A 19,072-nucleotide genomic window follows, 5' to 3' on the forward strand; every position below is an offset into this window, starting at 1 on the left:
AGACTACACTTATAAAAAAAAGTAGTAAACATCAAAACAACAACCAATAGTTACCACTTAATATTTGTGACTACAAAAAGGTAATATGCATAGCAAACAGAAGCAGAAAACTCCATTACTCCTTTAAGAAAACTACAAAGGAAAACGATTCTGGGACTAGAAAAAAAGTGCAAAACATGGTGCTCTCACAACTAATATCAGATGGACCAATTTTTATTATTACACCTATTATAGATGCGTATTATTGTTATATTAATTAATTATTATTATTGTTATGTTTTGTGTATTATGTTATTATTGTTAATAACCATAATCTTCAAAACAGTTGAAAAACTTCCACATAATCCCATCTATTTCCTTCTTTATAATTCCATATATGTATGGAAATATTATAGGAAAAAAGCTTTATCCTTTTATTAATATTATATACTTCTAATAAAACATATTACACTTTTTATATTGAATTTGTTACAACTTATATCCATCATACTATGTAAAATCTTTTATAAAAAAAATTATTTTCCTGTCCTTGTCGTATATTCTTGCTCCCACGCTTCATCTCTTTGGCGGATTGCTAATAATTTTCTTTCTGGAATAGTTTCAATAGTTCGTTAATAAAATTATTTTAAATTCTTGGAATAAAACGAATTGGCCAAGATCTGGCAAAGACCAATGTCGATACTGTTAAAGTAAAATAATAATTTACAAACATCATTGATTTAGCTTGTAATAAAATTATTTCTAGCCTAAAAGCAACGATTAACCCTCCGTCGGTCGGATATTTTTCACCTTCGAACGGTCGGAAAGGTCTGGCTGGACCACATGCATTTATATGGGATAAATGAGTTTTTTGGGTGCCTGATGTATTAACGATTATATAAAAAAAATCAAGAAATATAAAAATATCGTTGCTTTTTTTGTTAATTTTTCTGTTTTAAATCAATGGAAAACAATATTTATTCTTTTTCGGCGCCTTTGAAATGAATGTGTGCATTACTCATCCGATTTTCAGTGTTTGCGATTACCAATAAGTTTGGTAGGTTTTCAAGAAACTTTCGTCATGAAAATACTAACATTCATGTTAGAACACATAGCAAAGAATATAAACAACGCAGTTTGAATAGAAAATACCATGAAAAAAGACAAAATACTGGTTTAAATATATCAAAAAGCGTATATTTCATACAAAATGTATGGGTGGTCTAGACAGACCTTTCCGACCGTTCGAAGTATAAAAAGTTAATATCCTTATAATTATCCTTCTGTACATTTTTTCGTCCTGTTTTTTCATTGATCGACAGCTAATGAAATTTTAGGAAAAGTCAAGAAATTTCAAGTCGATAGGATTACTAGAAGTATTTTTTTTTTTAATTGAAGTCGAAAAAAGTCTGGTCAACCACGCCGACCGACGGAAGGTTAATGATAATAATTGTACAGGTTAAATGGTTTCTGAATTATCCGTATTTTTATTATCATAAAATACTATATAACCCTTTGAGGACGAGCGCCGCATATATTCGATTTACGCAAATCATCAAATTGGCCGAAGAACTGATATATGCGTTTGGCGAAAGCAGTTGTTATATCCGAGAAACGCATATATTTGTCCCACCAAAATACATGTCGATGTAACTTGGAGTGTTACTTGGAGTGTTATGAACTAAAGCCGCCGTTGAGCAGAAGTATGCATAGGCAATTTTAAATGACTATGGTGGCAAGAGCTCGGCACGTCTCGTCTCCAAAGGGTTAATTCTACAAAATAAACTGAAATGTACCTTTGGCTTCTTTAAGCAGCAAGCGTTCGCGTTCCAGGTCCGCAGCTGCCGTCTTGAGGCGCAGGCCCAATGCACCGCTAACTAACCGGCGAGCTAATGCCGGACACGTCTCAGGCCTCGTGCGATACGGTTGCAAAAATTCCGCACACCGGCGAGCCTTTTGCCTCGACTCTGATGTACCTTCGCGTAGTGGCCGCGTTTTCACGAACGGCAGGTCTTGTGACAATGCCTCTTGGGCTGATTCAAAATACTTAAGTTATAGCATATAATTATTATTGAGGTACTGAACAAACTATTGAAAGTAAGGTTGCTTAAATCAAAATCCTATACTTATTGTTCACAGAAGACATTAAGTAACCCTTCAAGCAAATGCATGCAACTTCTGATATGTTTAATTTAATGCAAACGAACACAACCGTTAAACCAAATATTATAAATTATATTACACTATTAACCCTTACCGCTCGACACTGATTCAAAAACAATCTACCACCAACTCGGTGCCACATTCTGACGAAAACGTACTTGCTCTAAACTAATTATTGCGCATCATTGTATGTTATTCAATATGTTTGAATTGAATTTGTAAAATTATTCTGCGTTATTCGTATTAATTAATTAGCGTGCCAGATTTTTTTTATCATTGCACGGAAAATTGTAATAAATCGTAAGAAATGAATACATTATAATTTGTTGATGGAAGAAAGATGATGAAATAAATAAAATGTCAAGGCCGCAGAAAAATAAAATCCTTGATCTATTATATTCGACGCTTCAATAGGAACTGAGCCAATGTGTATACAAGTTGCCGAGTGCCTCAGAGGAAACAGCCGAGCGATAAGCTAGACTTACGTTGTTCCCTCAGGGAGACTTCCGAGTGGGAAGGGTTAAAATATAGATGAATACAAATGACATATAAATAGTGATACATAATATTTTCAATTTTACACCTATAGTAAAAACGTACCAATTTGTACACTGCTAAAAACTGCTAATGCGTGCGTGTCATCTACCCATTTGATTTCAAATCCAGTCGATTTGTAGGGCGAGAAGACTGATAAAAGATCTTGAGTTTTAAATTCGGCAGGAAAGTCATAGATTTCTAAAACATGTGCAAAACTGTCATCTGATATCGTAGATGACTTATCTTTATTTTGAAGTGATTTTTCGCTATTACTCTCTTGGGGAGATATTGTTGCTTTTCCTACCATATGCGTGAGGTCTTCCCAAAGCTTTGAATCTAAACAGTCACCATTTTCATCATACATAGCTTCCCAGTCATCCTCTTCCGGATTTATTTTGTGAGATTCCGATGTACCATAATGTGTCGATTTTGGTACTGTTATAATAGGTTCTTCTTTCGTGCACGCAACATTACGTTTGTTTTCGATTGTCTTTTTCTCCGATTTGGTAGGTTCAGATTTTCTCTCTTTCTGTTCGTCGGAAATGATGAGTACATCTGATCTGAAACTTTGTTTCATAATTCTTCTGTTACTCCTGTTGATCTCTTCCGATGCGCGTTGCAGTTCGAACAAATCCCGATCCTCATCCATTAGCTTATCTTTCCAATCATCACCGTTTCCGTTCATTTCGAAGTTACTTTTTTTTACATTAATTGTTTCGTTACTGTTGGACGACATTTTATTTTTGTACATATTGAGTTTATCACAATTGTTTTGTTGAGAATATTCACTTGATTCGTGGTTCATCTTAAGGGGAGAATTGGCTGTTTGCGCAACGGCGTCTCGTCTCGCTCGAGGCACATATACTTGTCTATCTGGTCTCCGCTCACGTTGACTTACAGAGTTTTTCGGCGAGGTTCTGCAATTAATGTTATCGTTAGTAAGTAGAAATTGGCATCTCAAAAAAGGCATAATCTATACTTCACTTGAATTAGACATATAAAAACTAATATTTCCCAATAAAAGTCAAATTCATTATTTGTGTGATACACGATCAAATACTGTCATTTAAAAATTAAAGAAAACTGATATTATATGAAATCATTTCCTCGTTATGTTTGTCTAATTATTACCTCCACATGAAGCGATAATCCAATCCCCATTCGGGAAAATGTTAGGTAACATTTATTCCGTTACGCTGTTTACAATCGAGATTTACATCACTCAACGTAAAATCATGAAGTGAAATCTTACGACAAACAGTTTCAACACGAATACAAATATTGTATTATATAATATTCAAAATGCCTTACATCATTTATCAAATATAATCATATAAAATATAATAAAACATAGGCAACATAGGCTTTGTAGTTATAATATGCTCGAAGCCCAAACGGTTGGAGGAGGCGCTGAATTTTAATATCAGCATCTTTTATAAAAATTGTTCAAATTATTTTAATTAAAGTCGCAAATTATGTTGAGTCACTATTAGAATTAGAATTGTTCAATATTGGTATATTAATTTTAACTCAGAAACTAATAGTATTGAATTGAATTATTAGCTGTGGTTAGAAAATATTTTATTGAAAGTCGAACTATAATATAATTTTATAGATTTCTATCCCATTCTAGATATTTGTGGTACAGAAAATAGTTTAAGCAGGTTTAAAAAGAATTGATAAAATCATATTATTAAATCAAAACTATCCTTTATCAACTATTCTTTTCTCTCATCTCATCAGAAAAAAACGTTAACTCACAATATACAAATTTCAAGATTAATACTAATAGCGCTCATTTTTATAATTACTTGCAAAACATTTTGGTTTATTCGTTGTATTTTCAATTAGTTTAAAAATTAATTTTATAGAAACCAAAAGAATCTTGTTGTAAACACAGGTAAGGGTTATAAAGAACCCGGAATGGGCTGGAAAAAACAATTTTCTTAAATCTTTTAATTTAAGGTGACCATAAGTCTCGAATTGCCCGGGACAGTTCCTAATTTCCACCCCGAATCTCGAATTATTCTGAATGCAATATTTGTCCCGGATTCAAGTTTTCTTGTTCAAGTTTTCTTGTTCAGGAAACTTGTTATTTTCAATATTCATTTTAAATATATTTCAAGTTGCAATATTTTTATAAAATATGAACCGATAAAACTGTGCTTGACACGACTTAAAATAGATACATTAAAAGCGATTTTATTTACTAAGTTTGTTATGAAGAAAATTGTGTAGAACTTTGTGCAATGCTTGCGAAAAAAAACACAGTTCAGAAAATATATAATTATTCTCGGTAATTGATAGAAATAATTAAAAAGCTTATTTTTATTATATCCTTAAATAAATAAAAAAGCCATAAGTAAGTTTTATATGCTAAGTACACTCTTTCCTAGAAGTTTCCATCCTCAATGTGTAGTGTTAAAAATATAGCCACAATATTTAATTACCTCTCATATAAGATTTCGACTAACAACATTTACAACACAAATCCCAAGAACAAAACAACATTTTCACATGCAAAGGGTCATCGTATGAAAACGATGAACCTTCTATATGAACTCAAACGTAGAGAAAAGAGTGGCTTTGGTAGTGAGAGGATGAAGCGATCGCTTCTTTCGACCCAAAAGTTTTGTGCGAAGACATACGGGAATTCGGAGTCGAAGGAAAAAGTGATATAATTCTGGGTGGATATGAGGCCATGAGTTTCCCGCAGACACAACAATTGATTTTAAGATATCATCATATCAATCATCATCAATTAAAATGTATTTAAACATTGAAAATTACAGTTCTAAAGAACTATAAATTACAAGAACAAATTAAATTTTCTTAATAATTTCATTCAGAGCAATAAATGTTGAAGCATGAGTAGACACACTGGATGTCGTCTTTGAACTACACTTTTACATACAGGTCGTCAAGCCTATGTCGTCTATAAACGACGCTCGTTGCAAAAAGAATTATGGGTCATGAATTTGATAGACAAGATTTCAGAAGCAATACGTGATAAATATTGAACTGGTTAGCAGGCCATTGCAGCACAACCACCAGTTCAATTTTCACATAAACTAAATACTTTATCAACTTAAGAGGGCGTACACTAATAACGCAAGGTTTTAGGCGGAGGGGAAGGAGTATAGTAGGTGTATTTATTTTTTACCTGAATTTTTTACTAAATCCAAACATTTTCAAAAAAAATTCAAGAATTTTACAATTTTTTCATGTAACCAAAAATACACGTGATATTTGGTGATGGAGAGGAGGAGGGGGGTAATTTTGAATATCACCACTTATCAACAAGGGGGAGGAGGAAAAATCCTTTTAAAGTCAATCACGTGATTAATGGACGTCCCCTAAAGACAATTTCACAAATAGTAAACAATTCAAATGATCATAATAAAGCATGATAATAACCCTAATCAAAACATAAATTTCTTTTAACCATACTTTGAAGATAATCCGTACAACGATTGTAAAAACGATTTGCTAAAGGTTTCTTCTTAGAATTATAGAACGGCAAGGTCATAAATAAACGGAACGGCATTTCCATCCTTGTGCGAAACCAACATATGGCTCTTGGATAGTATTTTAAAGTTCAATAGACGAAGTAGAAATATGCCATGAGAAAAATGCTTTTCCCACATTAGTTTTGCACACGTTTAACCTTTATATTGCATTTAGGAATTACATTTTAAAAGTGGAAAACATCATTGGAATTTCAGATACAGATAGAACACATGTATCTTATATAATTGCATTTGTATGCTTGCTAATTCCTACTTAACACCAAGTAACAAAACGACAGCAATTGAAAATTAGAGCTTTGTTTTAACCATATAGTATTTCGTTCAACTCAAGACCGTCAATCGTCAACGATATGAATCCTAGGAAAAATAACTAAACAACGACAACCTGAAGAGTTTCAAAATGCTGGAATGGGAAGATTAAATAAGCTGAGAAAGATAACAGATGAAGAACTCTACAGGACGCGATTATATAAACATTTTTATGAAAAACTATAAATATGATATACATATAATGTATACAATATGTATGTGTAAATAAACATACAGTAGAATCCGCTTATTATGGCGTAATCATACTACGAACTTTAGTTTTCTTATAGAATTCTTTATGAAACAGTTGGATATAATGGCTTCCTTTACATTCACATGTCGGTCATGCTGATTTTTTATATATGTCCAGTTATAATGACTGGCATGATTATACATCTCCGGTTACTGGGGGAAAAAAAAGCAGCCTAAAAACCTTGCCTGCTTAAAAAACAAAGACACATTAACCGTTATTTTTGCCTTTTGCTAATTACTGACGCCCCATTTAAATAAAGACTGTTTTTCACCACTTTGTACTACTTTTGTAGTTAACTTTAACAGTTAACTTGTTAACCTAATTGTTTTTATAATTACCGCCCGAGAGCCTGCTATTTTCGATAGTCCCGAGAGTCCCGGACTAATGGACATCCACTGTACATACATATTTACATAAAATTGGTTTTTTTGTTCAGTATGCTTTGTATGACGAGTTTTTGGTGTCCCTTCGACGTCATAATACTAAGTAAGCGGATTCTACTGTATATGCTTTGACGTTGACGATCCTGATCGATTGCTTTATGCAATGTAGTGCAGTATTCATCTGTTGGCTAATACGCTTCCCCAGTATTTACAATTAGTTCAAATATTAGAATATAATTCCAGATTTCCTGACGATAACAGTCAACACCAATCGCTTTTCGACATTACTTGTGATTGGATCAATTTCTTTTTTATCAACACCTGATCCATCAGAAATTCAAACAAATAAAGTTAGAAACTAGTGGCGTGGGTGGCATCGTACCTTGAGGCAAATTGCTGGAACTTCCCGTACCGTAACGAAATGTTCGAGGAATACTGAATGTTTTCAAATAGATTATTATTAATATTGTAACATTGTCTTATAAATATTTATAAGAATTATATAAACTAAATTGCAAAGTTGAAATTATTTGTAAAGTATATTAGAACTATAGTCAGAATTAAAAATAAAATCTGATTTTCGATATACAAAAAATTAAAAAAAAAAAAAGTTGAAACAAATTTTTTTTCCAAAATTAATTATTTTGTTAAGACAAGCAGAAAGTTCTTTGAATCATTTAAATCGGACGCTTAGTTCTCTCAAAAACTGCCATTTTTTACATATTTAGCTCCGTATCTTCGAAATGGCTGGACCTGCCTTTGCCAAAAACTAATAAACACTTCTCCCAATCATTACTAATTGAATGTTTTTTAGATCATTCAAATCGGATACTCCGTTCTCTCAAAAAGTCGATTTCTATTTTCTGCACTCTTTGCTCCGTATCTCTGAAACGGCTGGACCTGCCTTAGCCAAAAACTGATCAGCTCTTCTCCCTATCAATAGGAATCGAATGTTTTTTGAACCATTCAAATCGGTTGATCCGTGCGCCCGAAAACGTGACTGGAAATTTGTATCCATCCATACATACATACACACACACACATCCATTTTTTCTGAGGTATGCCAAAATGTTCAGAAACCTTCAAAACGTCGAGAAAAGTAAAAATTTTCAATTCCGATTTTCGGCCCATTACAATAACTTACCCTACGGGAAGTTAGAATGAACATATTTACAAGGAGATTTGTTGTCTAATGTCAATGAAAATAGTATATAGAAACAGAAGAGTATAACTGATCATTGATTAAAAACAACAGAGAAAATATAGAACAATTTATATAAATAACACAAGAAGGACTGTGTGAACTTCTGGAAAATAGCTATAAATTAATAGTTACACATGCATAAGTATAAAATAGAGATATATAATATCTTTATACAGTAGAACTCCAATTATCCGAATTAATGGGGACCGGGACCCATTCGGATAATCAAATATTCGGATAATCGGAGTTTGTTTTTAAAATTTCCATTGGAGAGAAAAAAAGTTACGTTTTGATATTGCACTATTTTTTTATTGAATTAAATGAAAGAAACATGACATTTTCACATGTTTTAAATATAAATAAAATGTACTTATGTACAAGTTTAGAAATGAAAATCATTGTTTTGTAAACATCTCCGTCAAATCAAAACAAACAATGTGCCTACACTGGCTTCGCTGGTGGAAGAATAATAGCGCACTTAGACTTTTTTGGACAATTTTTTTTCTGAAAGTGATTCGGATAATCGGCGATTTGGATGGTCGGAGTTCGGATAATTGGAGTTCGGATAATTGGAGTTCTACTGTAGTTCAAATATTACAATATAATTCCAGATTTCCTGCCGATAACAGTCAACACCAATCGCTTTTCAACATTACTTGTGATTGGATCAATTTCTTTGTTATTTCTGATCCATCAGAAATTCAAACAAATAAAATTAGAAAAACACAAGGCCAAAAATCTAAGCAAGAATGAACATATTTACAAGGAGCTTTCTTGTCTAATGCCAATGAAAATAGTATATAGAAACAGAAGAGTATAACTGATCATTGATTAGAAACAACAGAGAAAATATAGGACAATTTATATAAATAACACAAAAAGGACTGTTTGAACTTCTGGAAAATAGCTATAAATTAATAGTTACACATGCTTAAGTATAAAATAGAGATATATAATATCTTTATACTTATATACCTATATTTACACGCGGTATATATAATTTAAGATTAAACAAAACTTTTAAACTTTCAGATACATAATAAAATTTCACTATTGCAAAATCAATCTTACAGTATGTTTTCTGTTATTGAATTTATTTATACTTGCAACACAGAACTTAAATCACATATTGTTTATTCTGAATAAACACAACCAGTTTGTATGCAATATTTTCGAATTTACAACAAAGTTTACTGGTTTTACATTGCACCTGCACATTGAAGACAAAAACAACACTTAATTTTTGAATAGTTTCTCAGCTTACACAACCATAAAGAACCGTACACAAGCTATTACTATGCACTAGCATCGTTGTCTTTTAACTCGGAGAACGAAATGAAATGAAATGAAATGAAGACCAGCAATATTTGTGATGACGCAAGAGCGAACACTCTCGCTTTCGAAGTGAAATAACTCGACGCGAAATGAAATAACTCCAGCAGGCTAATCAAACCGCATTTCTGCACTATCGGATTATGTTATGGACATTGTCGCATGGCGCGTTCGACGCCGTCGGTGCTGCTTTCGCAGAGAGAGGGAGGCCAGCCGAGGCCAATTACGAAATACAATAATATAAGCGGTAAACTGGCAGTTGTTGCGAAGTCGATACGATACAATACGTAACAGAACAGAATACTACGACGAAACATATAAACAAATTCATATTCATTCCATATACAAATATTACAACGGTCTACTTTTTTTAATTACGACGGGTCGTAAAAAGGAAGTAGTTCTCTAGAGAGCTGTGCTCGAAACAATGTTGGAGTGTCTATTATATAACATCAATGACCCAAAATCTGTAACGAATTAACAAATAGCCTCTTCGAAATTATTATACAGAAATAATTGAAGATTGAAACAAATTGAAAGATTTCTAGCAAACCCACGTTAAATAATGAAAAGTCAACTAGTGGTGCATTAAGGCAAATTGCTGGAACTTACTGTAATTCATTTTTTTTGAAAATTTTGCAAAAAAATAGATTTTTAAATTTTTTTCTAATTTTTTTATTTTAATTTTTATTTTTAACATTTTTGAAAATTTTGAAAAATATTGATTTTTGAAAAACATGAAAAAATCGACAAGTTTGAATTCTTATCTAAATTGTAAATTTTTTTCTAAACGATTGCGCTGCGTATCTCTTTTATAGACGAAATATCGAAGCGCGTAAGCGTCGCAGTCTAATCTTTAAACATTATAAACAGGCATATAAATAAAATTTCTACGTATTGTTAAAATCTCTATAAAATATCTGATAATTTAAGTGCATATATCTAAAGATCATTTTTGGCCACAAAATGGCATTTTATAAAACTGTTTTTCCCAAAAATTTAATCAATTTTTCAAATCTGAAGAAGAAGCTGCCCGAAGATAATATGGAGGAACCTTAGAACTACCACAACCTTATATGAACAGAATAGTAGAATCACTTATTGAAGTGATTCTCTAAATATGATTGTAATATTGATCCGATAAATTTATATGTGTGTTTGAAAGTGTGTGTGTATGTGTGTGAGTGAATGACATAAGCCAAATAGCTCATAGAATGGTCATGTATTCTGATTGCTATTGAAAATAAGAATTAAAAAAAAAAAAAAAATCAAATCAAGTAAAATCTTTCAGGACGCTCCGTTCTTTTAAAAACTGAATTGCTATTTTTTGCCCCGTATCTTCGAAACGCCTGGACCTGTCTTTGCCAAAAACTAATCAGAACGTTTCTCCATCAATATGAATCAAATGCTTTTTGAATAATTCAAATTGGTTGATCCATGCTGTCGAATCATGGACTAAAATTTGTATCCAAACATACACACAAACACTACATACATCAATATACACCCAACAATTATTTGTATTGTAAAGTATTCCAAAATGTTCAGAAACCTGTGAAACGTAAAGATATAACAAAAAAATCATTTTCGATTTTTGCGATTACTATAACTTGACCTACGGGAAGCTAAAAATTGTTATCATTATCATTCGAAATTTGTCAAATTATGTATAATTTTATATCGTTTTATGATCATTTTGCCATACCTATAATATAGGGGGTTTTGCTCTATATATTTTATGTACATCAAAACCCCGTTAAAACGATTCACAAGAAACCGGACCAAAACGTGTCATACATGAAAAAGCGTATAATGCGGGATAGAGGCAACTATATCAAAAACAACTAACAACAATTGCTAAACAAACGATACTCAAAGAATTGTAAGTAAAACGGGTACTGCCTATTGATCAATGCATAGAAATTATTTCAATATAATTATTATATGACAATAAGAATGTACTAGAAGCCAAGATAATAAATTATTAAAAAAAATATTATGTGTTTACCTTTTAGTATTTTGAATTGTATTAGCACGATCAGTCGACGTTTTCGTTGACGATTGGGCATCGTCGTTGTTTATTACGCTTTTAAATGGAACTTCACGGGCCGCCGGCGGTTGATACAGCTCTTTAGCAGCACCGTTCGAACAGCTCTTACTTTTTTCCACAACATCACCAACAAACATAGGTGGTATGGATAAATAATCTGAAATTGATAATGCAATGAATATAAACAAAATTGAAAATATAGCGCCAATAAATGATAAATCATAATTAACTAGTGGGGTGGGTGGCATCGTGCCTTAAGGCAAATTGCTGGAACTTCCCGTATCGTAACGAAATGTTCTAGGAATACTGAATGTTTTCAAATAGATTATTATAAATATTGTTAAGACAAGCAGAAAGTTTTTTGAATCATTCAAATCGGACGCTTAGTTCTCTCAAAAACTGCCATTTTTTACATATTTAGCTCTGTATCTTCGAAATGGCTGGGCCTGCCTTTGCCAAAAACTAATAAACACTTCTCCCAATCATTACTAATTGAATGTTTTTTAGATCATTCAAATCGGATACTCCGTTCTCTCAAAAATTCGATTTCTATTTTCCGCACTCTTTGCTCCGTATCTCCGAAACGGCTGGACCTGCCTTTGCCAAAAACTAATCAGCTCTTTTCCCTATCAATAGGAATCGAATGTTTTTTGAACCATTCAAATCGGTTGATCCGTGCGCAATAAAACGTGACTGGAAATTTGTATCCACACATACATACACACACACACACACATACACACACACACACACACACACACATCCATTTTTTCTGAGGTATGCCAAAATGTTCAGAAACCTTCAAAACGTCGAGAAATGTAAAAATTTTCAATTCCGATTTTCGGCCCATTACAATAACTTACCCTACGGGAAGTTAATAAAGAAACGATTGATAAAACGTATAATATAAAATAAAAACGATTTTTATTCGTCATGTTAGGAATAATCTCAAAAGAAACAATAGACTTCTCTTCATGGATTGAACTCTAAAATTATTATTTTTTCTCTCTTTTATGTAGCAATAGCTTATAAGATTTCATTGTACCTTGATTTTTAAGCAAAAAAAAAATGTTACAAATAACAGGTGAAATAAAAAAAGGGCTTTGTTAACTCAGCATATTTTCTGTAAATCCAGATCAGAGAAACTCATATCTTAAGGGGTTACAACACTGTAGCAGTAAAAAAAACGTATGTTTTGCTATTTTTTTCGGACGGAAGGAAAAGTATTAAAATCATGATATTAAAGATAGTTATTTATTGTACTTTAAAGTAACAAAATAAAATATAATTGTAAAAAAAAATTAAAAATGGCGGTACCACAGCCATTTTGACGAGCCGCGTTAAAATCCGCGGTACGCAAAATAACTGCAACAATTTGAATTTTTTTCACTCGAATTTATAACAGTATATTTAAAATTACATTTTTAAGTGCCCATCATAGGAGATCTTCTATATGTTAATTTGTTCATCAATTATTAACAAATTACTATCCGTTTTTTTCGTTGAAATTCAACGATTTTGAATAAAGTGCTCGCCAAACAAACAAAAATCGATATTTTTCAAATTCGCTATGATGTGCACTTTATAATGTTATTTTAAATATGCTATTGAAAATTCGAATGAAAAAAATTCAAATTGTTGTTATTTTGCGTGCCGCGGATTTTGATGCGGGCTCGCCAAAATGGCTGTGATACCGCCATTTTTATTTTTTTTCAATTATATTTTATTTTGTTACTTTAAAGTACAATAAGTAACTATCTTTAATATCATGATTTTAATACTTCTCCTTCCGTCCGAAAAAAATGGCAAAAACATACGCTTTTTTTACTGCTACAGTGGTTAACTCCTTAAATACAGAAATTTGCACTATGTTGTATGTTAATAAATGATCCAATATTTTTTATGAATTAGTATCCAAATTAATCTAGGACAAAAAATAGAAAAAGCTTAATAAAACGGTGAATTTTAAAATAAATGCTTTTTTTTCTAAAACAAAACTTAATGAATGTTTTTAACTCAAAAATTCTAGACTGTAAATGACATAATAATTCAACTTTTTATAATAATTTTAAACTATCCCAAAAATATAAAAAAACTGTTGATTGGTATTGCGTACAGATCACGCAGCTTAATCAAACAAAGACAAAACTATTTAGTTAGTAAGCTGTTTAATTGAGATCAACCGATTTGAATGGTTCAAAAAAACATTAGATTTCTATTGATAGGGAGATATGCTGATTAGTTTTTGGCAAAGGCAGGTCGAGCCGTTACGGAGATACGGAGCAAAGGGTGCAGAAAATACAAATCGAGTTTTTGAGAGAACGGTGTATCCGATTTGAATGATTCAGAAAAAATTCCGCTTGTGTTGACGAAATAATTGCTTTTGGAAAAAAATTCATTACATTTTTTTTTATTCTTTTTTATTTTATTTTATTTGTTTGAATATCGAAAATAATTCAGATTTTATTTTTAATTCTGACTAAAGTTCTAATATACTTTAAACAAATAATTTCAACTTTGCAATTCAGTTCATATAATTCTTATAAATATTAGACAACGATAAAGTATTTATAATAATCTATTTGTAAACATTTAATATTCCTCGAACATTTTGTTATGGTACGGGAAGTTCCAGCAATTTGCCTTAAAACACGATGCCATACACCACTAGTTAAACTTTCATTCTCATTAAATATTTTGTTTTGACGATTCTAAATCGGTTGTTTAAAATTATTCAAAACGAAAAGAATGATTATATCATGAGACGGAGGGCACATACATAAGCAGGTACCGGCAGACACACGTAAAGCAGCTAAAGACATACTCAAAGCAAGTAACAGGTGAATACTCTCAAACAGGCACTAAACACAGACCACAGGGAAAGGCGCAATCATGCATATAAAACATTTCCAGAAATCCAACCACAAACAGATGAAAGCGGTGCTTTAGTAATGTAATATATAAGGGCAGATCAAGCACTGAAGATAAGAATTTTACAGGCATTTGGTCCCTTCAAGTACATCTCTAGGACTCCACAAATGAAATTAAGAAATCGGTATAAGTGGAATTATATCTTAAGACAAGTTGTATGAACTTCCCGATACGTGATAATCGAGTTAATCAAGAAAAATTGAGATTTAGCTATGTAGATAAAATTTCAATGCTTCATTTTGAAAATATTTTTTATGCTTTTACTAAAAACTAATCATTTCGATGTCCGACTGATATCTCTCAGAGTTACATGAAATTATGTTAATTATAGCTCATTAATGAAATTATGGACCATTGACGAATTCTTATAACTCGATCTTTTTCCGTGAGACTAATATTTCAGAATGTTTGTTTAGGGTCGAAACTTTAGGTCATGAACTCTATCGCCATGTTAAGATAAATTAAAAACGACAAAAAATATTTTATAACATTTAATTACGCAGAAACGGCTCAGTCCATCTTTCCCAAAAACTAATCAAAATAATTCCCTAATGATATCTTTCGAACGGTTTTTAAATTTTCAAAATCGGTTCAAGATTGTTCAGGAAAACGTGGACGAATAATTTTGCACTTTTTTACTAATTCTAAGAAACCGGTCTTGTCGTCTAAAAAACTGATAATCATGACACCTTATCGAGTTACATTGAATGGCTTTTAAATTTTTGAAATCGGTGCAGCCGTTTTTGAGAAAACGTCGACAAAGATAAAAAAGGTGGTGGCTGCTAATTTAGATTTAATGCCTTTCTTTGGACTTAAACTATTAATTTGATGCCTTTCATTCTTGTTTTATAATTATAGTCAAAATTGCATTAATGCAAATTATAAACCACATATAAATAATAATAAATATTAAATTCTGCTATTCAACTGATTTGTTTCAATAATAATATTTATTCAATTTCTCAGAAAATTATAGAGTTCTTATAACTTTTTACTAGACAGAATATACTCTTATTTTTTAAAAATCTGTTTTTCATTTTCAATAAAAAAAACTAATTCATAAATGAAAAAGAGAAGGACAAATTTTATTTTATTGTGCTATAAATTTTACTACTCTACTCTCATCAAGATCATGTTTACCAGTCTTTTTCTTCTTAACTTAAAATAAAGTTCTAGAAACTACATATGTAAATTATAAAGCCGTTATACTAGATCTGAAATATTCTATTGTAAAAAACTCAAAAATGAATTTAGTTGAGTATTAATAGCTAAATTTGATCGAGTGTTATAATACAGAAAATAATACTCATTCAATTAATGTCACAAGATGCATTCCACACGTAAAGTACAAGTACGAAAGGATTATATTAAAAAAATCTTATTCCAGTAGTCCACATAGATTACATAACTATACTATACTATATTAGTATTAGAGTTAGCGGTCACAAATTAGATTTTACTGATAATTTAAAAAACGTTAAATAATCATAAATAAATAAAGATTACTAATGTTAATGAATAAGCCCTTTATATGAGACGTAAGTTCATAAGATAATAAATTAAATTTCAGTATCTCGGAAAGTACACGAGTGCTCAGTTACATTTCTTATCTTAAATTTTGGTGCAGCTTAAACGTGAAATATTTAATTTAATTTTAATAAATTAAATATGATAATTTTAATTAATTGAATAGTTAAATAAATAATTTTAATAAGTTTAGAAAATCTTAACATTGCTGATAAGTAACACTATTTTCATCAGAAAAGATAGTAGAAACAAAGAAAATAACAATGCTATTCGTCAATTCAAAGCATACATTACCAAAAATATCTTTTCTAAACGATTACATGTCTTTGTTACTATCACGAGCAAAAAATGTATATGGAAAATCTTAATATACAATATCAATTATATGGACAATATAACATTTGTATCAAATTAATGATATAACTTGATATTCACATGCATCGATTGATTATTAATAAAATCACTAGCAATAACTATAGTAATTTCAACTCTTATAAACACCATATTAAAGAATAATAGTAAAACTCCAAATGCTTTGAAATTATTAACTGATCACGCATGTTTCAATATGAGTATTATAGTTTATGGTGGTATCTCAAATGAAAATCTAAACGAATAAAATAAAAAATTATCCAACTAGTGAAAGCAATAATAAACAAAATAATATAGTTGAGACATAATAATACTAATGATTAATATTAAACAGAATACTTCAAGATTTATTTATTTTGTGATAATATGTTGTTAATTTAACATACTTGACAATGTATTTCTGCAGACTACTGTCCTGCGATAGTATTTGCAACCAATTGTAGCTGGAGTTTATTACACAATCGGTTTTATAAAGGAATAAAAGTCTATTGACAGGTGGAAATAATAAAACCCTCGCGCTGGAAAGAATAATACTTTAATAAGAAAAGATTTAAATATAAAATCAGAATAAAATTGGTTAGTTAAATGTATTCATTCATTGAATTAGTGCATACAAAACATAAAATTGATATAAAGAATAAATTAATACAAAGTACAATATTGTACTATTGAACGTACCAATTTTGGATTTCGCTTTAACTATAGTTTAATATATGCCTTTTTATTAATAAAACTTGTGCATGAATCTTTTTTAGGAATTCATCATAATCCATTTAGTATTTATGATAACGAGACTTGTGATAACACAACAAGTATTAATTACAAATTTAAAATCACTTAGTTATAAATTTAAAATATATACATCATCCTATAATCTGTATCATTATTATGTGTCTAAAAATCATCAAGTGGTATAAAATAAAATCTATTCATCCTAAATATATGGTTAATGGTTAATATCATTGTCAATCTATCACGATTCCACACACGGTCGGCGTTAACATCGCTGAAAAAATCCAACGTTAACGGATCACGTAGAACGCTAAATATCCGTTAAAATACTTTGTACAATGATCCGTTAGCGCAGTGCCTTGAATGAATTATGGATAAGGGTGCATCCTCACCTAACGAACGACACAAACGAATACAACGAACAAGAAACAACGAAGAAGAACAAACACGAACACGAACGAAGGCAAATCATTCCAAACAAAGTTGAACAAACGTTATAAAAATTTGAAAGATATCAGTTGATATTATTTCTGTAATTTCTCTTTTTAAGAGAATTATTATAATAATTTTTCTAATTATTGAAATGTGATCCTTTTTCAGAATTTCAATCGATTTCCTTTTTATCACATGTTCACAAGAATTCTTTTGAAATATTTTTATTATTATTTTTGTTAAGAATTTGTTTTAAATATATGTATAATTATTATATTTTTTATTTTAAGAAGGCACCAAATGTACGTGCATATTAGATATTTTTCTATAAAAGCCTAAGTAAATTCGTATATTTAAATTACTTTCTTATTATAAATTTATTCTTTCAATACGAAAGGATACTGATTCAATGTTTATTACTGACATCATTGAAAGAGTATAAATACTCCTAGGTAAAAAACGTATATATATCACCCATATATTGCAATTTGCCTTATTCAAGAAAATACATGTTTTATTCGTTGGGAATCAGGCTGATTAATTTTTGGCGATGATTGGATAATATTACGGCCAACGGACAATATTTTATATAAAACATAGGTAAAATGTATAGAAACCATACGAATTAAGTCTACTAACCTTATTAAGAAATAAGGATTCACTAGCCAGAAGAAACAAGTCCACTATTCAGAAAATGAATTGTTTGTTAGTCAAATAAGTAGTTTTCAAATAGAATATATAATAAATAATTAGTTACTAAATTTGAGTATAAATTTAATTATGCTTATAGACCGATCATACAGATAACCGTGAAAAAATAGTTATAAATCGCTGTTCATCAAGTAGACTCTGAAATCCAATTGTTATAAGAAATGCACTTTATTTAAGTTTGTGGCAAAATACTACCGACAGAAACTAGATTGCTCAGTTTTTAAAAAAAAAAAGAAAATTATCTGTGAGTTAAAAATTATTATTATTTGTATTTTTCTGAGTAATGCTTAGGGCTATTGTAAATGAACAAAATAATTTCCCATTTATTTTTTAAGCTTCCACAATTTCGTTATTTATAAAACAAATTATAGAAAATAATACGTAATATCTTCTGTTTCCAATCATAAGCAAAAATTTTATCATTTAACTTACATAACTTCTATGGCAGATTTACAACTAAAATCTTGAATCTTCGGATATTTTTGCAAAACATTGAAGTAATATTTTTCATTTTACTAGTAATTCTAAAGAAATGACATGCACGATTATCAAAGAAGTAATTAATACGATCATTTTTGAAATTGTCAAACAATCCAAAATGTCTGGAAATGTTCAGATAACAAACTT

At 30.5% G+C, this 19,072-nt stretch overlaps 1 protein-coding gene across 3 annotated transcripts; it reads right to left on the reverse strand.

Annotated features, from left to right (window-relative positions):
• Positions 1 to 448: 448 nt before the first annotated feature.
• On the reverse strand, positions 449 to 17,396 carry LOC113377301 (coiled-coil domain-containing protein R3HCC1L-like). 3 transcript variants are annotated; one of them, XM_026617564.1, is made up of 6 exons: positions 17,249 to 17,396; positions 16,957 to 17,088; positions 11,699 to 11,897; positions 2,743 to 3,596; positions 1,776 to 2,012; positions 449 to 589 (listed from the first exon to the last, which is right to left on the reverse strand). In XM_026617564.1, exons 3-6 carry the CDS (start codon positions 11,875 to 11,877, stop codon positions 516 to 518), a joined length of 1,344 nt encoding a protein of 447 aa, XP_026473349.1. In that variant the 5' UTR covers positions 11,878 to 11,897; positions 16,957 to 17,088; positions 17,249 to 17,396; the 3' UTR covers positions 449 to 515. The 3 variants fall into 3 exon arrangements, with proteins under 3 accessions (XP_026473349.1, XP_026473351.1, XP_026473350.1); XM_026617566.1 differs by lacking the exons at positions 11,699 to 11,897; positions 16,957 to 17,088; positions 17,249 to 17,396 and adding an exon at positions 9,430 to 9,809; XM_026617565.1 differs by lacking the exons at positions 11,699 to 11,897; positions 16,957 to 17,088; positions 17,249 to 17,396 and adding an exon at positions 9,334 to 9,809.
• Between the last annotated feature and the right edge of the window lie 1,676 nt (positions 17,397 to 19,072).

Source organism: Ctenocephalides felis, unplaced genomic scaffold (genome assembly GCF_003426905.1).
Source record: "Ctenocephalides felis isolate EL2017-DRISC unplaced genomic scaffold, ASM342690v1 CF-g0.4_SCAFFOLD_01886, whole genome shotgun sequence".
NCBI lineage: Eukaryota > Metazoa > Arthropoda > Insecta > Siphonaptera > Pulicidae > Ctenocephalides > Ctenocephalides felis.